At 54.1% G+C, this 22137-nt stretch overlaps 2 protein-coding genes across 2 annotated transcripts; one reads left to right on the plus strand and one right to left on the minus strand.

The window, feature by feature from the left end:
* Positions 1 to 1629: 1629 nt before the first annotated feature.
* HTRA2 (HtrA serine peptidase 2) lies at positions 1630 to 10928 on the minus strand. Its single transcript, XM_082482784.1, has 8 exons — positions 10568 to 10928; positions 8462 to 8666; positions 8197 to 8391; positions 7896 to 7928; positions 7345 to 7453; positions 6460 to 6529; positions 2299 to 2394; positions 1630 to 2009 (listed from the first exon to the last, which is right to left on the minus strand). The coding sequence occupies exons 1-8, from the start codon at positions 10921 to 10923 to the stop codon at positions 1844 to 1846; spliced, it is 1230 nt and encodes a 409-aa protein (XP_082338910.1). The 5' UTR covers positions 10924 to 10928; the 3' UTR covers positions 1630 to 1843.
* Positions 10929 to 11284: 356 nt separating this feature from the next.
* Positions 11285 to 22119, plus strand: AUP1 (AUP1 lipid droplet regulating VLDL assembly factor). Its single transcript, XM_082482062.1, has 12 exons — positions 11285 to 11387; positions 11816 to 11953; positions 12495 to 12645; positions 13571 to 13758; positions 13846 to 13918; positions 16839 to 16912; positions 17803 to 17869; positions 18448 to 18553; positions 18884 to 19030; positions 19206 to 19369; positions 19580 to 19668; positions 21957 to 22119. Exons 1-12 carry the CDS (start codon positions 11338 to 11340, stop codon positions 22003 to 22005), a joined length of 1296 nt encoding a protein of 431 aa, XP_082338188.1. The 5' UTR covers positions 11285 to 11337; the 3' UTR covers positions 22006 to 22119.
* Positions 22120 to 22137: the final 18 nt, after the last annotated feature.

The following is a 22137-nucleotide window of genomic DNA, read 5'->3' on the forward strand; positions in this document are numbered from 1 at the left end:
TCTGTCCTGAAGCACCCCCATGGCACTACACCAGAGGGAACAGATGGGCCCACCCTGGCGCAGCAGGGGTGCAGTGAGGTGCTGGTTCCCCCACACCAGATGTAACGCAAATGATATTGTGCAGAAATGCCACCACGGGGCTGTGACCCACAGGGATTGCCGTCCCGCAGCGGAGATGGGCTGCCTTGGCTGGCGTGGAGGGAGCAGAGCCCAGCAGAGCCAGGGGCAGAGGCACTTGGGACAGAGAACGAGGACATGACACAAGGGCAAAGGCAGGAACACCCCACCTCAGCCCGACACTCTGGTCCCATCTGCAGCCGGGGGACACAGACCGCTCTGCTCTGTTGCCTGGTGAGGAAGAGAGGGGCAGCCGGCAGCTGGGCTGGGGCAAGCCCTGGCTCCAGGCAGTGGAAAGCACTGCGGTCAGCGCTGCCGGAGCAGCTATGCGAGAAACGCCGCCGGCGTCTCAGCTATTTCCCCTGCGAGCAGCCGGCTGGGGCTTGCCGGGGGAGCAAATTCCTCTGGCGGGGCCAGGGCCGCCTGAAAGGAGGCCTGTTCTCCGGGGCGGGAAGAGTGCAGGGGGGGGAAGCAGCGGCTCGGAGCCGCCCTTTGCCACAGCACCCCCAAGGAACTGTGCTTCTTTCATCTCCTAAAAATAACAGGCAGAGGCGAGGGCTTGGGAGCCCCGTCAGGAGCGGAGGCCTGGCTCGACACGCACATTCCTCCTGCCGGATCCAGGCTGGACACGGCCCCTCAAGGCAGCCCCGGCCGCAGAGCTGCCTGCCTCCCAAAGCCTCTGGCAGGGGCCGGAGCAGAGCAGCGGCTCTTCCAGGAAGGCGAGGAACAACCAGAGCTGCTCCTTCCCAGAAGGGCCAGCCAGGCTCTTGGCCACCAGCTGCAGAGCACAGGGAGGGCCCCAACTGTCCCCAGGGGCCAGGCTGCGTGCGTGGGAGAGCAGCGCTCCGGCACAGACAGATGCCGGGCTGGGGGAGGGACAGACAGGGAGCACCAAGGAGGCACGCATAGCCCCGGCACAGGCTCCCACCTTCGGCCTTCCTGAACATCAGGGCCAGCAAGATGCTGCCCCGGTCATCTCAGAGTCCAGCATGGACACCCCTTTCACCATGGCCCTGAAAGCTGCTTCATGGCTGCAAGATGTGGATGCAGACCTTAAAGCTTTTGCAGTGCTCCCAGTGGATGCAATCTGACCAGGCAGACATCTGCCACGTCCCTCTGGCCTCCTGAGCACAGCCACAGCAAGGAGTGCTGCCGAGGCCCAGCTCAGCCGGCACACCAGGGAGGCAGGGAGAGCCGCCCTGGCAAAGCCTGCCCCAGAGCAGCCCCAGGGCCACTCTCACTCACAGAGGAGGTGGCCTCACAAGCCATGGCTTGACAGGTGCCTGCATGTTACAGATGGAAGAGTCAGATCACAGCCTTTGCAGGTGCCGAATGGATGGCAGGACACCTCTACTCTAACACCGAGGAGATCCCTGGAAGCACAGTCGCTGTGCTCCTCCCCAGCTGGAAGGACTCATGTGAGGACTAACAGGAGGAACAGGGTCCCACACAGCCCAACCTCCCCTAGGCAACTGCCACTGCCGTGGGAAGGAGGCCACAAAGCGCTGGAGGGACCCTAGAAAAGTGCTTTATTTGAGTACAGAAGGGAGCAGTTGCACCACAAGTCCACCCAAGCACTGGGCTGGGCCCCTCTGCCTGGCCCCTTCCAGTCCCTCACAAGCTCTCAGTCTCTCCCTGACCGGCACAGTCACGGCTCAGTTCTGTGTCCTCGGCTCTTGGCCAGCACCGCCAACCAGCGCCCGCAGCAGCCTGCGCCACAGCACCGCTACTCTGTGACCTCTGGGATGACGCTCACCAGCAAGGTGTCGTAGCCACGCCGCACCAGCAAGGCCAGGCTCTGCTGTGTCCGTACTGCCTCGTACACATCCTCCGCACGGCGTGACGCCTGCCCGTTGATCTCCAGCACAACATCACCTGCCTTCATCCCTGCCCTGCGGGGAGAATGATGACAGGAACACACAGAGGGTGAAGCAGGCACTTGGCTTCGTCTTCCCAGAAGGAAGGAGAACCAGGTACTACAGGAGGCTTGGGTTGCTGCATCAGGCGTTCCTCCAGCCACACAGGCATTTTGGCCAACAGGACGCCAAGCTTGGGCAAGGATCATCAGTTGGTTTCTGACAGCTGCAGGGCCCAAGCCTTGCTGCTCCAGAGCAAAACACTCCCCAAGCTGCATAGTTTGCTCTCCCATGCCACCCCGCCAAAACACCGGGCAGCACTTACTGATGGGCCGGGGAGCCAATGATCACCTTGTGGATTAGCACTCCATAGGAGACATCGGGGAAGCTGGGATCGCGCAGCTTCAGCTCAGCCAGGATGCTGCAGAGTGAAAATTAGCATCATAGTAAGGAGCTGGGAGGCAGAGCAGGGTTCCCAACCTGCCATGCCTGCACAGGCCTGGAGACCATGGCACAGAACCTCTCCTCCTGCGTCCCAGCACACTGCTAAGGACAAGTGACCAGCTGCAAACTCCAGGGGCACCCAAACACCACCATCTTCCTGTCAAAAACTAGAGGACAAAAGCCCTGACTGTGCCAGGGAGAGCGGGAAACTACCAGAGCAGCTGACAGCTGGATCACAGACCCCTGTCTGAGCCACACCCCATGTTAGACTGCCCTTTGTGGTTATCAGGTCTACCACTCCCCTGCTGCAGTTTCACTTTTCTGCCTTTGGCAGGTAGGACACAGAACAAAAGCTGTGACCCCTCTTTTTGCCAGACGTGTCAAGCAGAGGTATTCCCGCACCTTTCCTCTGGAGTCTATCGATTAAACAATCCCAGTTCCTCCAATCTTCCCACAGATTAAGTTTTCTAAACCTAGCTTAGATTCTGCACCTCTCATTGCTCCTCTTTGGACTCTCTCCCACTGCTCCTCACCCCTCCTGAAAGTGTCCAGAACCGGACACAGCACTCCAGCTGGATCTCACCAGAATGGAGGGACCATGCATCTTGTAAACAGCGTTCTTCCCTCAAACACTGGGCCTCAGCTCTGACCCACTGCAGCCCCAGAAATTCCCACAGTCACTATGCCCGTCTCCTAGCCCCTCTTCAGGTACCTGTTGAGCCAGTTATGGCTCCCCACTTCACACTGATCCTTGCTAAACTCTACTGTGCTTTTTCACACACCTTTGCAAACTGCCATCCCTTCTTGATTTCACAGGATCACAGCATGGCTGAGGTTGGAAGGGACCTCTTGAGATCATCTAGTCCAACTCCCCTCCTCAAGCAGGCTCAATCAGAGCAGGTTGTGCAGGACTGTGTCCAGTCAAGTTTCAATTATCTCCAAGGTTGGAGACTCTCCAACCTCTCCAGGAAACCTATGCCAGGCTTTGACCACCCTCCTCACAGTAAAATAGTGATTTCTTGTGGTCAGATAGAGTCTCATGTGTTTCAGTTTTTGCCTATTTTCTCATGTGCTGTCACTGGGCACTACTGATAGAACTGTTGATTTAGTGTGGCTTGCACGTTTGCAAAGTCAAGTCTGCTTCTTCACCTCAGTCACTAACACTGAACAATACATGCCCTTAAGCAGGTCTCTACAAATGTAGTAAATGTGTGATTTTGTGATTTTAGGCTACACAGCACTAAGAGTGGCTGCACCTGGCTGTAGTGGGTTGTTGACCCCAGCTGGGGGGTAAGTCCCCACCCAGTTGTTTGGTCACTCCTCCAGCAGGACGGGAGAGAGAATTGGAAGGGCAAAAGCAAGAAAACTCGTGGGTCTAGATAAAGATAGTTCAACAGGTAAAGAAAGAAAGAAAAGGAAAAAAAAAAGGAGGAGAAAAAAAAAAGACAGGTAATGCAAAAGCACTCACTGACCACCTCCCACCAGCAGACTGATGCCCAGCCAATCCCCGAGCAATGGCTACCTTGGAAAAACTACCCCCCAATTTTACTGCTGAGCACAACGTCATATGGCGTGGCTGGTCCAGGTCAGCTGTCCCTGCTGTGTCCCCTCCCAGCCTCCTCCCTGGAGTGCCAAGTGAGAAGCAGGGCAGGCCATGATGCCATGCAAGCATTGTTCAGCAATGGCTGAAATGTCTGTGCGTTACCAAGTGTTGGTCACAGATCTAACACACAGCCCCACACGGGCTGCTCTGAAGAAAATGACTCCATCTCAGCCAAACCCAGTTCACAGGTCAGTGAGATGAGGTGTTCATCTTCCCTACCACCCTATCACCTACCACGCCAGCTGCAGATGAGACAGTTCCCCAGATGCCTATGGCCTCCAGCTACCCGGATCAAGAAGCTCCTGAGCTGTAATGCTACATCTTTGCATTTAAAAGCCAGTAAGATTTTTCTTTTGTAAGGTTTTCCAGTTGCTCTTTTGAACCCTACAGCATCAGCAAGTTTTATCACACAACACATCAAGAACCAACCCATATTTTGGAGTCCCTCTAGTAACAGCCCTGACCAGCAACACACCCCAGCAGCAGTTTCACGTAGAACCTGTTCCAAATAATCTGCATCTCTTTTCTGTGCTGTTTTCAAAGTCCTTTGCTCAGTCCCTACTTACTCCATGCTGTAAGATGACTGCAGAGGGCTGTGCTAGCCAGGGCCCTGTCTCTTCCCCTGGCTTTTTGTGGCCAAGGCAAGCATACCTTCAAGCTCTACCACAGCTGAGCTCCAAGCCAGTGGCACACCTCCATTCCGTTCAGGCAGCAGAGCAAAAGTCTGGTGTCTTGGGAAGCTCCTGCCTGCCGGTCAATCTGCGCAGCAGGACCAGGATGCCGAGGAGCAACGAGGTATCCAACATGGAGCTTCTCCTTTTTCCTGTGCTAGGGTAAGTTTCTGGCCTTTCAAATGAGCGTGTTCAGACAGCATGATCACCCAATTCCAAGGCGAGCAATCCCTTGTTGAGAGATCTTCCCAGCAACTGGGCACAAACAAGACTTGCAGTCAAATGGTTTCCAAGGACCTACTGCCAGACTGCTCGCTGGCTGTGCTGAAGCTGGACCCACTTCCTAGGAGCCAGGTCCTAAGCATTTCACGCTTCTTCCCTGACAGACTTTGTCCTGCATGCCTGTCCAGTGAAGCAAGAGGAGGTTGGGCTCCCACCTCCCATAGGTTTTGCCGAGTACCAGCACCATCTACTGGGCATCTGGGCACCTACTGGTATGCCAGCAATGCTGACAGTGTTCCCCACCCACCTCACTCCCCCAAATCTCGGGAGGAACAGAGCATCTGTTCCTCCGTTTGTGTCCCAGGCAGGAACCTCAGCGACTGCTCATGGTGTCCAGAGGTGCAGACAGCCCGCAAACCCAACCAACACACCAGAGCCACAAGAGCTTTAGCAAGGGCAGAGCACAGCCCTGAAAGGTGTTTCTGCCAAGCACACTACAACCAACCCCACTTAGCATGCTGAGCCCCAAAAGTCGTTAAAAGTCTCTTGAAAGTTGCCTGCAAAAGCCAAGGAACCAGAGGAGAACTGCTCTCAGAGGTGAGAGTGCAGGTCTAGCGCAATCCTAACACATGCACTTGCTGCATCTAGGAGGCTACTGGTAGGCACTCAGGTATAGCTCCTGCAGCAGAGCTCCCTGCAGACCTGACCAGGGCTGTCCAGCCCTCAGCATGGCACAGCTGCCACTGCCTGCAGGGCACCTGTCTCAGGGTGCTTGGTTGGCCACCAAGGCCACAGCCATGTCTTGGGGACCAGCTGAAGCAAGGGCAACAGGTGATCCTTCTACCACACCCAAGCTGGTTGTCTGTCTGCAGTCCTCGTTGCTGACCAGAGCATTCCTTGAGATGCAGAGATAACACAATGCCCTTCCCAAGCCACAGCCATGAGCCTCATACCACCCTGTGGGTGGCAGCCACATTGTGTGTGCGCCAACAAAGCCTGCTCTGCTACCTGTTCACCTCCTCCCTCAGTTGACTCTACTGCAGGGAATCTTGCAATTTCTTATTCTGAATGTCCCATATTCTAGAATGGTTTCTGCACCACAGCAATTCACTTGGTAGATCCCTCCTCCCAGAAAATACAACTTGCTCAACTGTTTCATCACAACTTTCAGTTGATACGTTGTGTATCTATTAATTACACAATGTTCCTGGTGGCTCTTCATTCACGCTGTGCTGCAAGGGCTCTTCACTGAATTCCCCTCAATGACAATTATAGACTGATCTGGCACTCTGGGGGGTAGATTCAGGGACTTTATCTGCTTGCAGATTCTGCCACAAGTCTAGAACCTTGCAAGCTTCTAATTTACCCCTGACACAGCCTAGAGTCTAAACACAAGCACAAAATGACTTGAGAGTGAATGCTTAGGCTGTGAAGACAGTCCTCCCAAAAACAGGCACTTGCAGTTAGTTTGGAAGATCCCCATCACACAGCCACCACCATGCCCCAGCAAGACTGGCCTGTTGGACCCCAACCTTAGAACACGTACCTCGGCGTAAGAGTCAGCATCATTACTCCTATGTAACGGCGCTTTGTCTCTGTATTGCCAAACCAAGAGCCTGTCAAAGGAAAGGACATCAAACGACAAGGCTGAAAACAGACATGCACTCAAAATAGGGCTGGTCTGAGCCACCCAAGTCACAAAGTCCACACACCTCAAGGCAGACATCGTGAGGAGGGATTCATTCCGATTCCCTACCAACGGCTTATTTAAGTTCCATTGAGCAGTTAGAACTTTATAGGTATTGCATATTTCGCTTTTGTGGTTTGAGTTGTCATTTTTTTGACTGAGAATATCACCCCACGGTGTCAACATGAGAACCAGATAGCAAGAGTCTGCATTAAATAAATTATCGCAAACACAAAGGAACAAAACCAGTGTTCTACAGGACTAAATTAACAATCTGTCCTTTACAATATAGCTGAATCCTGCACCTGCGTTTCCATTAGTATATACAAGGCTAAGTAGCCCCCAGTTTTCAGGTCATCCTTTCCCTTTTTAAACACCAACAAATGGTCCACTGATTTACACATATGTTGAGATAATGGAAAGTAGCAATGGACAAAAAAAAAAGTCCTCCCCTACCCATGGGGACTTAAACGCAAGCTACTTGGGACACTTTAAAAGTCTTTATCTGCAGCAGATGCAGGCCAGCATCCTCCTTGCAGTTTATTAGGGCCCTGTGAGCAGGGAAGTAACAGTACAGCTTTCCCATGGGAGAGGGGAGTTTCATGCCAGATGGGAGAATCTTCTTAGCCCCAAAGACTCTTTCTCCTGCCCTGCTTGCCCTTCTCTCAGAGAAGCTGTGCCAGAACTTCCCTCTTTCATTCTCCTCCTTCCCCCAACACCCCAGCAGGGAGGCATGCAACTCACTTTTGCGCTGCTCCTCCTTTTGCAGGAACTTCCGCAGCCGGTCTGAGGGGATGGCAAAAGAGATGCCTGATGTCACCTTCATAGTGTTCACCCCAATCACTTCACCATCCTGCAGGGGAAAGGGCACTGCATCATTGTAGAGAGGAGGAGAACTACTGTGCAAGCCTGGAGTCCCACCAGTGCGCCCATCCCTTCCCGGCCTGCTTCTTCTGCCCAACCCTGCTGAGGTTGGCCGGGGACCGGTCCCACAGGCTGAAGCCCACGCAGCACCCCCCTGCCCTGCCAGCATCAGCCATGCTGGCCTCACCAGGCACACCAGAGTCCCATCGGCTCAGGCTCCCCAAAACAAATGCCGCACAGGGCTCCCACACTGCACTGATCCCCTACTCCTCCTCACAAAGAGCCTGGAGCACGCACAGTCCCTCCCTCCCAGCAGCTGTAGCACCCACAAGTGCTCCCACCAAGGGCCATCAAGCCCCAGGGGGCACAGTCTGAAGGGCACGCGACACATCTCTGCCCCCACCAGCAAGGGTGCAAGTAGGAGAACTTACCAAGTTGACAAGGGGGCCCCCGGAGTTCCCAAACTGCAGCAGAGAAGAGAGCAGTAAACAGGCCATGAAAGAGACATCCTCACACAGTAGGACCCGTGGCAGGGAGGCAGAGTCCAGAGAACAGGGTCAGGCCAAGAAACACAGCCCGAGGTGCGGGGCCAGAATCCCTTCGTCTCCCAGTGCTCTGTGTTTAGCCTCCTCTGACCTCATGGCACCCGCAGCCCTTCCCCAGCTCCCCCCTCCCCAAAGAGGGCAGCCAGGATGAGGTCCCAACCCGCCATGCACCACAAGGTCCCCTTACATCGATAGCAGCATCAGTCTGGATGTACTCCATGTCAGAGGTGGCCAAGCCCAGCTCCCGGCTGCCCCGCTGGGCAGAGCTGACGATGCCGGAGGTGATGGTGTTCTGCAGGGCGAATGGGCTGCCCATGGCCACCACAAACTCTCCCTGCCGCACCTCGGAGGAGCGCCCAAGGGGTAAGGTGGGCAGCGGGTGCTGGAAGAGAAGAGGACAGTGAGTGGATGGGAGGGAATGAATGGAGCGTCTCCACAACCACAATGCACACCTTAGGCTTGATCTTGATGGTAGCGATGTCTGCAACCTGGTCCACATCCTGCACCACAGCGTCATACTGCTCGCCACTGGCCAGCTTCACCCGCACGCGCCGCCGGTTTGCCACCACATGCGCGTTGGTCACAATGAGCCCATCCGGAGACACCAGGAAACCCGAGCCGTTAGAGATGGGCACATCGCGGCCCGAAAAGGGATGCCTGCAAGGTGGGCACAGGTCAGGAAGGGGTGTTAGGAACCCTGAGGGGACTAGGCGGGTGGGCAGGCAGCAGCCAGGCAAACCGGGTGGCCCAGACTGGTAGGCCTGGAAAGAAGCAAGGGATAGTGAGGATATCTGGGCAACAGCACAGTTGGGGAAGACTCCTTCACTTGCCCATGAAAGATGCCCATCTCGAGAGTCCACACAAACAGTACGTGACAGGCAAACAAGCATGAGGAATAGGGAGTCCACACACTACAAAGGTACGATTCCGCTGGCACCACAGAGGCACTGTGGGAAGCTTAGGTGAGTGGAGAGCTGCAATAGATGGCACAGGCTCTTTGGGAAAGAAGAGCAAGGAGGCAAGTAGGAAGGGTTGTGATCTGTGCAAAGAAGCCTAAACACACAGAGCCTTGCCTCAGAGCAGGAATAACCACTTGGAAGGTGATGGATACATCTTCTTTCAACAGCTAGAGGAAGACTGACAATTGCAGGCCCCGGTCCCCATAGGGGACATCAATCACCCTGACTTCCTTGGGAAGGCCTGGTGACAACTGAGGCAAGGAACTTAGTGACACAAGACACAGAAAGGGATGAGGTGTTCACTGCCTTTTTGCATGGTTCCTTGGGCCTCCCAAGTCCCTGTGCCCAGAGGCAGAGTCTGTGGGAATGCAGCATTACACAGAAGATCAAGGGAAGTATCGCTGAAGCCAACGGGACACGCACAAGCCCATGGCACCAGACAGGATACATGTGAGAGGGGTGGCTGATGTCCCTGCAAGTGCTCAAATGTCACTGTGGTAAAGGTGGACTCCTGATGGCTGGAAATAGGCAAAAGTCACACCAGCCTGCAAGACTGCCAAGAAAAAAGGTCCTGAAAACTGCAGGTCAGTCAGCTTTGCCTCCATCTCTGGGAAAGTTATGGAGCAAATGCTCCCAGAAACACTTCCTGCTGCACAACAAACAAAGAGGGGACTGGGAGCAGCCAGGACAGAGTCACCAATGGCAAATCACGCTTGACCAAGCTGGCTGGCTTCTGCGAACAGATGAGTGGCTATGCAGATAAGGGGTGAGCAGCAGACATTGTTTACCTCAAGAAAGCTTTTAGTGTGGTCTCCTGTTGTACCCTTCTCGCCATGCAGGTGACATGCAGGCTGATGATCAAATTGGGTGAATGAAAAACTGGCTGGACCACTGAGGTCCAAAGCCGGTCGGTGGTCAGCTACTGAGAGAAGGGCCAACACCATTTAATGCCTCTATTCATGAACTAGAGGATGGGACACTGCACACACTCAGCAAGCCCGCAGGTGACACTACACTGGAAGGAGCAGTCAACAAGCTGAAAGGCAGAGCTACTATTCAGAAGTGCCTTGACAAGCTGGAAACACAGGATGGCCAGAACATTATGGAGTTCAAAGGTAAATGCAAAGTCGTGCTCCTGGGATAGAGTAACCCTGTGCCACAGGACAACCTGGGGCCTCTGCCTAGGAGGCAGCTCTGCCAAAACGGTCCTGGAGGACAAGAAGGTGACGGTGCAGCAGCATCGTGTCCTCATGGCGAAGGCTGACTGTGAGCCAGCTGTGTGCGCGGGCAGTGGGGCAAGAGGGCGGATCTGTCCCTCCCGCAGCACTGCTGGGACCCCACCCGGGTGCTGTACCCGGTTCGGGCTGTCTGGAACAGGAGGTAGCCATAGCAAGGGGCCGGGAGGAAGGGGGAGCCGTGCGGCCAGGGAGGGTGGTGGATCTCTCCTTAAGGGGGTGTGGGGAGGATGGAGCCGGACCCTTCTCGGAAGAGCAGGACGGGAGGGGACGGGGACAGGGGCAAGAGGGAACCTGCCCCGTCGGGTAGTGGGGAAACCGGCTCCGTGGGGGCTGCGGGCCGGGCCGGCGCCGGTACCGGTACCTGCCCACGATCTCCACGTAGACCAGCGCGGGCGCCGTCTTCTCCACCACGTCGGCGATGAAGTTGAAGGCGGCGCGGGGGGAGGCAGCCGGCGGCGACGGCGGGGCGGGCACGGCGGCACGCAGCGCGGGCAGGACGGCCCGCCGGCCCTCGCCCTCCCTGGCCCACAGCAGCACCAGCGCCGCCGTCCCGGCACCCAGCGCCGCCGCCAGCGCGCGGCCCCCGGCGGAAGGGGGAGGGGGAGGCGGTGGCGGAGGGGGATGTTGGGGGGCTTCGGCGACCCCGCACAACGCCCGGCACCAATGCACAGCGCCCAACCGCAGCGGGACCCTCACCCATCGCGCCAACGCCGCCATGCTGCTCCGGCGCCCGCCCGCGGGGCACGCTGGGAAACAAAACCCCGCCCCGCTAGGCCCGCTGGGAGGCGTAGTCCCGCCGCGGGGCACGCTGGGAGCCGCAGTTCTGCCGGAAGCTGTCATCCGCCGCGGGGCTTGCTGGGAGCTGTAGTCCCGCCGCTAGCCGCCCCGGTAGCCGTAGCGTCGGCGGCCGGTGGGGGAGGGCCGGCAGGGTTTGCGGCAGGAGCACCGGCCCCGCCAGCCGGCTTCCTCGCGTCGCCGCCCGTCCAGGGCCCGCGGCGAGAGGTGAGGGAGCGCGGTGCATGCTGGGAAGGCGCCGCACCTCCCAGGCTGCCCCGCGCTGGCCAGGCGGGCGGCCGCGGGGGAAGATGGCGGCGGGTGTCGGGCGCCCCTGAGGCACCGGGTGCAGCTGGGATGGAGCCTCCTGCGGCCCCGGGCCCCGAGCGGCTCTTCGACTCGTACCGGTGAGAGCCGTGGCGGCCTGGGGGACGCGCGTGGTCCACTTCGGGTTCCGCGGGGGGGGGCCGCGGGCTCCCGGGGCGGGGGGCGGAGTGTCCCGTAGGCCTCCTACGGGAGGGCAAGAAGCTGGGGGGATCCCTGGCGGGAGGCCACGGGGATGCACTGGGGAAAGGGATATCTCTCGAGACGTCCGTGGGGAAGGTCGGGGTGTCCCATGGGGCGACCGGTGAGGGTCCAGGCTGTGTTCGGCCGGCCCGCGGGGAGGCCCGGGATGGGCTGGGTATCTCGTTGGGGGGGGGAGGGGGGAGGTCACGCAGAGCAGGGTGTGCAGGGCAGTCCCTAGTAAGTGCTTGAGCGGGCAGTTGGGTGTCTGACTGTCCCATGTGTGTCCCAGCCATGCTTAAGCTGTCTGTGTTGCTCTTTGGCCCTACAGGTTTCCGACCGATGGGTTTCTGCTGCTGGCCCTGCTGCTCTACGCACCCGTGGGGCTCTGCCTGCTCATCCTACGCCTCTTCATTGGCGTACATGTCTTTCTGGTCAGCTGCGCCCTGCCTGACAGTGTGCTGCGACGGTGCGTGAACCCAGCTCTCTCAAGGGCACAGAGCTCCTGCTGTTGCCTGGGGTGGGAATGTGGTGTGCAGGCAATGCTGTGGGGCAGCATGGGGCAGGAGGGCTGCCCTCACCCATTTGGAGTCCTTAACCATGGAGGCTTTGTTCATGCAGAGCTTTGTGGGGAGCTATGTTTTCGGGACTCTTTGTTCCCAGGACCCACGAAAGTGTCTTCTCTGCCAAGACCAAAGCTGGCAATTGCCTCTTGAGTGCTCAAGGACTGATCTGAAACACTTGGATCAGCTGGGTATCCTGCTAAGAAATTCTGTGTGTGACTTGCTGCCCCATATTTCATGCTGCAGCTACAGCTCTGCAGGCAGCCTTCAGCCCCAACTGCAGCCCCCCAAATTCCTGTCCCAGACATCTGTCATATCGTTTCCATTTCCTACCAGTGTCCTTTTGCAAGTCACATGACTTCCCAAGTCTCTGTTCTGTTTGTTATATGTGTAAGCCAGCGACAGCTCAGACTGCAAGACTTGAGGAAACCACTTTCCCACCCCCAGGTTTATTGTACGTGTGATGTGCTCAGTGCTGGGCTTATTTGTGCGGCAAAGTGATCCCCGGCTTCGTGATGTCAATGTGAGAGTGTATATCGCCAACCACGTTACCCAATTTGATCACAACGTCATCAACCTTCTGACCTCATGTAATACGGTAAGTAACTTGGAGCTGGAGCATGGAAGGTCTGGAAGCACCTCTAAGAGAAGTGCACAGAGAGTTAATTCAGAATTTAGGTGTAGCTCTTAGCCTCTTCAGTTCGTATTTATTAACTCAGGATTGCACATGCGTTGATTTTTTTTCTGTGGTTCAGTGTCATGCTTTAGGCTCTGCATGAAAAAATGAAACAGGGTGAGGAGGAACAGGAAATGTTACAGCAAGTATTGATTTTATGGAAGGAGAGTGGGCGAATCTTAGCACCTGTATCTTTTTCTGGCCTTTCAAGTAGGTGGTGTCAGAAGCAGGGTTGGCTGTGGGGTTTTCCCACAGCATTGAGTGCCACTTCTTTGGGTGCGGACAGCCGGCTGCACTGCAGAGGAGTGCTGAGGGGAGCTGCGTGGTGGGGCAGTGTTGGGCTAGTGGTTGTGTAACTTTCCCTGTACTCTTGTGAAATTCCTTATATGTGGAGTTCCTGAATCAACAGGCTCCAAACGTGCCTGGGAGTGAGTTGGTTGGTCCTATATGCTAACAGCAGTAGATTTGCTCCTTACCTGGAGAAGAGTAACTCCTGGAAGTAGTGTATCCTTTGCCAAGTGTGTCAGGAACTACTAGAGAGAACATGGGGAAACATGGTTGTTGCCCAGGACAGGGGGGGGAGTTTGTTTCTCAGACAGACAGAGTACAGTCTGAACTGAAGATTAGGAATCAAATTCATAGGGAACTGGGGCCAGAGCAGTTGCTGAAGCCTGGCAGTAACGTGTTTTCTGCTACTAGTGCTTCTAGCATGCAAGGTCGCTCCCTCAGCCCCCAGGGGCATTTTTGCTAATATGTGGGAACTTTGTCTCCCACTGTCATCTGGGAAAGTAGGCCTTGAAGGGAGGACAGGACAGCATTCCTTCCTTACTCTTGCTTTCCCTTGCAGCCAGCATTGAACGGTGCCCCTGGCTTCATCTGCTGGTCACGGGGATTCATGGAGCTGGGAGTAACAGGAAGCCGAGCAGAGCTGGTGGATTCCCTGAAGGTATATTCGTCCCACAGAGGAAACCCACCACTGCTGCTGTTCCCGGAGGAGGCAGCCACCAACGGCCGGGCCGGCTTGCTCCGCTTCAGGTACTAGGAATGGGTATTCCTGCGGCGGGACTGTCATCACTTTGTTTTAGCTTTGGGGTCATTCACTGCTGAATTCTTCCTTTTCAGCTCTTGGCCGTTCTCAATCTTGGATGTGGTACAGCCAGTTGCCCTACAAGTTCAGAGGCCTTTGATCACTGTGGTGAGTCAGGGTCATAGGGCAAGGAGGAGTTGTGGAGGCGTGCACTGTGTGAGGGTCTTGGCGATGTTGTTAATTCTGCTTCTGCTTTGAAGCCTGTGGGTAGTGTAGCCTGGCCTCATGTCCTGTCACCCCAAGGAGTAGCTTCTCAGTGCTAATGCTTCTGTTTTTTCATGTGCCTTTCCCAGGGAACTTTCATTAAGTCAATGCTCTTTTAGTTATGCTGGCAATTTTGATAAACATTTTAGTGGCTCAGCTCTCTAGCAGTGTGCTGTCTGGCTTTCATGACCATAGCATCACAGTGTCTCACCTCTTCTTTGTTAGTCCACTTCTTTTAAAGTGCTTTGGAAGAATAGCTCCAGTCACTTTGGAGAGTGGCTGATGTGCCAAAGGTTATGCAAGGCTCTTTGGATTAGGTTTTTGGACTCATGTCTCCCAAATGCAGACATGTTACATGATGCAACATTAGCTTCAGAAAAGTGGCAAAGTTCATGATGATAATACTAACGCAGCTAAATAGATTGCAGTTAAACTGTTCTCGGCTTGTTTACAGAGTGAGATTTTGTTGATTTTCTTGTTTCTTGTTATGACTTATGGATTTACTCAATTAAATGACACTTACGTTTTATATTTTTCAGGCATTTTAGTTGATTCTCTATTGTCTGTCTTTTTAAGGTAGTAGGACACAGTGTATCGCTGTCCATACTAAGATATCAGCATACAGGTGTTTTTAAAGTGAGATTCTGTTAGGGATTAGTTCTTTGCCCAGTGCTATTTAGTGCTTTTATCAGCACTGCAGATGACAATATTGACATCCCTGCTGGTAAAGTTCAGGTTAATAGATAGTGAAGGAGCTAGGTTACTGATTCTGATCCAGTGAACTACTGATAGCTGCCAGTGAATGGCTGTTACTTGTAAGTCTAATGCGGTCTGTGGATGCATAACGAGGAATATCTGGTAGGGCAAGGAATACGGTGTTAGCTGCATGTGTGCAATGGTGAAAACTGCTGCTAAAATGTTATGCCAAGCTCTGGTAACCCTGCTGCCAAGAAAGTGGGGCAGTAGTAGAGATAGTTCAAGGAGGCCATAAGCATCATGCAGAATCCAAAGAGCAGAACTTAAAGGCACTCAGCTTAATCGGCTTATCAGAGAAAAGGCAGGGAGATTGTTGTGGATAGCTGCTTGCACGTTGGAGAAGAAGCTTAAGAGTGGAGAATTATTTTTTTCTGACAGAGCACACGGCAGCCGTCTTTGCAGATGCTGAGACTAAATGTTGGTAATGCACAAGTTCAGGTTTGGATTAAGATGCAGTTTTCTAACATTGAGGATGCTTTAAATTTTTGAATGCCTACTCCAGAGAAGTGGGAGAGCTGAATATCTTATCTTTTTATGGTTTTGGCTCCTCCAAGACAAGTTGTATATTTGTCTGTGCATCATTTCTTTCACAAATGTTAGGGAGAACCGCATGCACAAAACTGCAGATCCATTTGAAGGTATTGGTTGTAGTTACTTCTTGGCTCACATTTTTACCTTCAGAGGTTGAGCAGGATTTTTTGCCTTTCATGCGCATGGGCTAAGTAAATCCTGCTGGATTTCTTATGTAACTTCAAATGATCAGAAACTTTCGAGGACTGGAGATGCGATACTTTGAATGGTTCAATCAGTGCTTTACAGAAAGCTTTCTTAGACACGTGATATATATTAGACACTGGGCTCAGCAAACCACCAAATTTGGTTTTAAGAAGGAATTTTCTCCAGCTCCAATTGGCTGGAACCTTGAAGGAGGGTGGTGTTCTGTGGCACGAGGCAGCGTAACTGAAGTCTGGCTATTGTTATAGCTTTAAGGCATTTGACCTTAAATTTCTTAGATCTGTTTATCCAGGAGATGAGGCTTCTTTATGTTACCCTTGGTGGCTGTGGTTTCTGGGCTTTTCTCATTTATGGCACCTCTTCCTAGGCCATGGAATAAACCAGGCAGGAGGCCTGTCTTGGAGCCACGCTGCTTTGGTTGAGGATAAAGCCGTGTGTAAAAGAAGCCAAGGCAGCTACATTGCAAGCTGTAGATCTTGAGATGTGTTCTCACCAGCGTGTGGAAAGTTTAGGCACTGCAGGTTAAAAGTAACCAACTACAAAAATCCTTCGAACAACACCATTCAATAGCAAATTCTTTAGAATCATTGAAAAATGTAGGTTGGGGGCAATCTCTGGAGGTCTTTATTTCGGCCTTCTGCTCTCAGTCAGACTAGCTTCTGAGTACAGTCCAGCTGCTCAGGACTGTGTCCTCTTGGGAAGGATGGAGAGCCCACCGCTTCACAGCACCTATTCCAGTGCTCTCTGCTGGCAGGTCTCACAGTACTTCTCAGGGAAAAGGTTATTTACGAATTTTTAGAAATAGGAAGAAAGTAATTAATTACAGCTCACCTTTAATGATTTATCTTCAAAGAGACGAGTTGTTCAGAAGACTACTTCACAGTGCAGCCTGTTTGGAAATGAAGAAATAAAGCTTATGGAAGTTGAGATGTTACATCGGCTGTTCCCATCAGAATAAGGGAGGATTGTTCATGATTATAAGGAAAAATTAGGAGGTCTTTTCAGTCCTGTCTAAAGGCACAGTCTAGTAGAGAATGTGGGGATAACGAGGGAAAACCTTGCTGTCCTAGTGGGAGGAAAAAATGCCTCGAAGCAGTGAAAACACTGACTCCTTGCTCTGCTTGGTGAAGACTAATGAAGGTGAATCTGCCCTGGGGCTTACCCTCACTGTGCACTGGGTTTGCCATTCCCTCTTTCCCAGTCCTCCACACCTCTCTACCTGTGTATCTGTTACTGCCATGGCTTAGCTGTGTTCTGCCCGCCTGCTTCCCTGATGGAGACCAGACTAACTCGTGTTTTGTGGGCCGTGATCTCATTGTGCTCTCTTCCCCAGAGTGTGGCTGACTCCTCCTGGATTACAGAGCTGCTCTGGACTTTCTTTGTTCCCTTCACAGTTTATCAAGTAAGGTACTATCTCTCTCTCTTCCATTTTGGGCAGGGTTTAGGGTGGGCAGAGCGCCTGGTGTTTTTGCTGGTTTAGTAAGAGATCTTTTGGTATGTGCTAAAGCGCAGCCTCATTGTGATATCTCAGCATGACTTTGTTCAGCATTATTTGGTCCATGCCAGGTCCAGCTTCTGGACCAGCTTCAACCAACTTCTGAAGTGGAGAGGGCACTTGGTTCCTGTGTTCAGTTGGTGAAGGAGCCTCTCAGGGCTTTTATGTTAAGTTTTTTGGGTATATTTTTTGAAGCTTGCTGCTCTGCTGTAATTCACCCCAGGGTTGCTCAGGTCCCATGGGTGATTCCCTGCAGGCAGCTCAGTCCTCTCGCGTCTGTCTCTTCCCTGCAATCCCTTGTGAATTGCAGAGGTGGTTCAGACACCTGTCTAGGGCCCAGGTGAGCCCAGACTGGCTGAGTGCTGTTGGTGTAATAAGGGTCCATAGGCAGCGGAAGGGGCTTGGAGTCAAATTTAGGGGTCGGGGTATTTCAGTAAGGAAAAGTCTTGTGCTGTAGCTTTCCCCAGCCATATCTAGCTTGAGTCTTGCTGATCTGTTTTCTACTGTCATGTAAATGGCTGTCTCTCCTCATCTGGGGCCTTTGTGGGAACTTCATTAGGAGGTACTTCACATGTTACGCTTGAACGCTAATAAAGATTCAATGAGCCAGTTTTGTCTTCTGAACCGTGCTTTAATTTTGCAAGCTAGTGTTGAGGTTTGACACTCATCTTTTGGGGAGAGGTTTGGGGTGAGCAGGGAGAGCTGAGGTGGGGGTAGTACCATTGCACTATTGATCCCAGATGGGGCTGGCTCCTCCAGCAGCCCTTGAAGCAGTCAGCCCAGTGCTGTTGTCCCCATTCAGGTGGATGCCGTCTGTCCCCAGACGAGCTGAAGAACTGAGTGAGGATTTTGCGCTCCGAGTTCAGGAGGTAGGAGGATGACTTGGGAGAGGGATGTGTAGGACTGCTGGAATTTGGGATGGTCACAGAGGAGAGTGGGGTGCAAGCAGAGTTGCAAAGGGCATTTCTGGATGGGTGTATTTGTATGATGGGAACTCTGGCCCGTATTTGTTGCCCCGTATAATTATTCAATTTTTCCACGGCCTATTTGCTACCCCTTGTTATCCTTTCGACCAGTTATCAAGGCTCTCCCCATCTAGTTCAAACTTTTCACTCCCTGTTCATAACACCATAACTCAAATAAAGCTATTGTTTCTCCACTTTTCCCTTATGTGCTGGGTGCTTCATAGCTCCTGTACCAAAGATCTCGTATCTCCCCATCAGCCTGTTTTGCCAGGATGATATTGTCTACTCCTGGTCCTTCATGTGCTCCATGCAACACTGAAATGCATCACTGAGGCCCTGGAGAAATCAGTTCCCAGTCCTCTTCCCCTCGACGTGGCTCCACGCAGGCCTGTACATCTGATACGCTCCCCTGTGAGATGGGCATGCCTGGGTCATGCGTGTTGCGGGGCGTGTACATGTGACTCTTCTCTACATTTCTGCAGCTCTTGGCCATGGAGCTGGGTGTGGTATCCACACGGCTCACTGCAGCAGATAAAACTGAACACATGAAGAGGCTGAGACACACATCGCTTCTCCCCTTTGCCCCAGGTGGGTGTCTTCGGTAGCATCCTGACTATGGAACTGCCACCTAGGCTTTGCCTTTGGGGAGGCCTCAGTCTGCTCTTGCGTGGAGGGAGAGGAGAAGGCATGTTTGACGTCCCCCTGGGGAGCAGGGGCTGCCTGTGTGCTCTATGCTGGGGATTGTAGCTAGCTGGCAGGGAGAGAACCACCACTCCTGAGCACAGACACGATGGTGGTGAGCAGGAAGTCTGGCTTCCTTAGCACACCAGTTCATACTAGAGAAAGCAGAGCTGTTGCAGCTTGAAGGCCGTGGACCTTTAGGCCACCCTCTTGTGCCCACTGTTCTTTCTCTTGCAGCCTCAAGCCAGCCCCTGGCAGCCAGGCCCAGGATGCCTTCCAGCCTGACCGGTGTTGCTCCTGAGGATGTGCGGATCACAGCGATGGCTCAGCGGGTCAAGGAGGTGCTGCCTCACGTGCCTCTGGAGGTCATCAGGGTAGACCTGGGTAAGCGACACCTGGGGCATTAGCAGGGATGCGGGGTCACCTTCCATGCTAAGTCTCTGTGATACCTGAAAGCAGAAACCTTGTCCCTGCTGCACTGTGGAGCACAGTGGCAGCAAGGATGTGAGTGTCCTGATGTAGCAGCTCCCTCTCTAACACATCCTCTTTATGCCTACAGCCCAAACCAACTGTGTGGATACCACCATTGCCAACTTGCTGGAGGGGAGAGTACCCTTCTCCCCTGAAAGTAAGGAGGCTGGTACTGACCTGCCTGCCCCGTCTACCTCCCAGGCTGCAGCTGCTTCTGGCATCCAGGGCTCCGTAGCTGTGCCTTCTTCCAAGGTAATTTTGGTGGCTGTGTTGTCTCCTCTGGTCTGATGGCTTGCCAGCCAGAGCATGATGGCCTGTGTTCAGGACTAGTAATGATGTCAGGGGAACAGGGCATTTTATATTGGAGACCGAATTGGCATGCCAGACCCTTGCAGAGCCGCAAAGGAGGTCTCCTGGCTTTGTTTGACAATCCCCTGATGGCTCTTGTGCTTTCTGTTCCAGCCAGCTACAAAGCAATTTGCGAAGTCCCCCGTGGAGCGGCATCTGTCCTTGCAGGAGCGGAAACGAGCGTTGTACGACTATGCCAGGAGGTGAGAGTCCACCCACACCTCGCCCTGTCAGTCCCAAAAACCCCATCCCCAGCAGTACTCAGATATGCCCCAAGCCAGGGTCAGCCCTTGGTTTGCCTCGTGTCCTCCCGTTCCTCTCCTGTGGCCCAAGACAGCAGGGCCAAGGCAGTGAACTGGGGCTGAAGGAGAGAGGAGGCAGATGTTTGTCTGCTTCACCTCTTCCCAGCGTGCAGCCCCCTCCAGTCATTCCCAGGAAGCATTCTGTCTCCTGAATTGCCACTGAGCTTCTGGTTTTGGTGGGATAGAAGCTGTTTGCCAGAAACACAGCTGCTGAGGAATAGGGCTTAGCAAAAAAAACCTCACTTGGTTCTTCGGTGTAACGGATTCGGTTGATAGAAGTCATCATGGGACTATAGATTTCTATGAAATCAGTATTGACGCTATGGAACACTTGTTTTAGAAAGAAGTTTTCTGTTTGGCAACAGGGACAGTGCAATTAATCTTTCTCAGTGTAAGCGGAGAATAACAGAGAGCAGGGAGCAAGTTTGACCTCTGTGCGTGGTTTTGATGAGGCAAATAGTGGAACAAGTGTCCAGTTCTGGTGTCTGGGTCTTTTTTTAGAACAGAGACAGAAAATTCAGAATGAGTTTGGAGGGGAAGTTAAGTCTGTTAAATTTGCCATAAATGAGATGGCACGCCGTCTATAATTCTGGGTGAAGGAACCAGACTCCGAAAGGCGGTTTAATCCAGCAGAGAAAAGCGGAATAGTAACTAACGGGTAGAAGTTGCAGGCAGGCAGACAGCCTTTACGCAGGTAATGGGGTAGTTGTTTCTGAAAAGTGAATTTGATTCATCGGTGGGATAAGCTTCCAGCAGAAATGATGGCTCCTCAGTGCCTGGGTGTCTCCTGGTGAGCCCGGCTGACTCCTTACAAGGTGCTGCGGAAGGTGGTAGAGATAACGAAGGGTTTGGCTCAGCCCCGAGTGAGCAGGGGGCTGCAGGGCCGGGTCTCCCTCTGCAGGGTCATGCCACAAAGGGGAGACCAATCTGGTGCCACTGGCGGGTGTCGCACTGAGCTTTGCTCCAGCGCGCTCCAGGAGTTGGGAGAAGACTGTGGAGGCTCAGGGATCAGTTAAACCTTTGAGATCCCGTGGCTTTTTGACACCATGACAGCCTCTCCCTACTATGGAAAGTCTAGGGAATTCCCGGGGTCGGAGGTTGAAGCTCGGCAAAGTCTAAGTGCCAGTTCCTAAAGGGCTGGTCCTAGGTGACTGCGGGTGGCTCTTAGTCACCAAGAATTTGATTTAAACAGGTCTGTTCTTCCAAAAGATCATTTCAGTTTAGTGGAATTACATCTCAGAATAGTGCCACAGAGAGCGTTAGGGTCCCCCTTTGGAGCTGTCCCCCAGACCTGTTAACCCGAGCACAGAGGTGGCTGAGGGCTCCTGCTGAATCCACCGGGCAAATCCGTTCAAGAAAAGGAGGTGAAAATCCTTTCCCAGGGACACCCCGCCTGTCTTTGCTGTTCTTCCACGTGCCCATCTTCTGCGTCCCTTTTCTGAGGCTCTTCTGGCTGTAGAGTAGCAATTTCTGTACTTCTCTGAGAGGATCCTCATGGGATTTTGGAAAGGTGCTCTGTATCTTCCTTTACACTAAAGAAGGGCATTCCTTACTGTCCCGGGCTTGAGAGAGGGCACGTGTCTGTCTCAAGTTCTGAGTGACAGCAGCAACCTCTGTCACTCAGCAGTTCGGTCAGCGAGACGTGGCTGTGCTCGGGGGAGGATTTTGCATTCTCAGCGGGGTTCCTTCCCCAGCTAGCCCCTGTTCTGTGGTGGCACACGTGGGAGGTGGCAGAAGCTGGGCGTCTGTCGGTTCAGGGTGGTGCTGGCAGGAGTCTGGTGGCCTTGCAGTGTCACCTCTCCCTTCTCCCAGGAGGAGTCTGTCTTTGCTCTGGTGCCTTTTCCCGCCTCCGGGGGGGCATGGAATGGTGTCTGTCCCACCTAAAATGAGGTGTAGGGCTTTAGCTCCCGTGGCCCCATACTTGGGAACAGTTACAGTTTCTCACCGCTTCCCCTGTCCTTTTGAGCTTGTGCAGGTGGGACACGTTGGTGGCAGGCAGGTACTGTCACACGTGGGGTGGTGGGAGGCTGGTTGCGGGCGGGGGATCGTGAGGGTCACCCCGGGTTCTCTCCTCCCTGCCCACCCTCTTCCCCTCGCTCGGAGGGAACTTCCCGGGAGGAGGCGGGTTCCCGGTGCCGGGACAACCCCCTCCTCGCCGGGGCCGTGCCTGAGGGCGCTTTCTCCCGCAGGAGGTTCGCCGAGAAGCACGGCGCGGCGCGGGCCGGCGGCAGCCCCTGAACGGGCGCGGCGGCGGGGGCGGGCCCGGAACCCCCCCGTGCCCTGCGCGGCCGGGGCGGGGCGGGGCGCGGCGGGGCCGCCCCCTGGCGGCGGAAATAAACGGCGGCAGCGGTCTGGCGCGGCTCGGCTCTG

This window comes from Vanellus vanellus, assembly GCF_965231255.1.
Source record: "Vanellus vanellus genome assembly, chromosome: 4".
NCBI lineage: Eukaryota > Metazoa > Chordata > Aves > Charadriiformes > Charadriidae > Vanellus > Vanellus vanellus.

Coding starts and splice junctions, on each gene's coding strand:
- HTRA2 (XM_082482784.1), bottom strand. CDS start 10,923: ATGGCGGCGTTGGCGCGATGGGTGAGGGTCCCGCTGCGGTTGGGCGCT. Junction 8,392..8,461: donor CCATCAAGATCAAGCCTAAG/GTGTGCATTGTG, acceptor CTTCTCTTCCAG/CACCCGCTGCCCACCTTACC. Junction 7,454..7,895: donor GGGGCCCCCTTGTCAACTTG/GTAAGTTCTCCT, acceptor TTTCCCCTGCAG/GATGGTGAAGTGATTGGGGT.
- AUP1 (XM_082482062.1), top strand. CDS start 11,338: ATGGAGCCTCCTGCGGCCCCGGGCCCCGAGCGGCTCTTCGACTCGTAC. Junction 12,646..13,570: donor TTCTGACCTCATGTAATACG/GTAAGTAACTTG, acceptor TTTCCCTTGCAG/CCAGCATTGAACGGTGCCCC. Junction 18,554..18,883: donor GCTTCTCCCCTTTGCCCCAG/GTGGGTGTCTTC, acceptor TTTCTCTTGCAG/CCTCAAGCCAGCCCCTGGCA.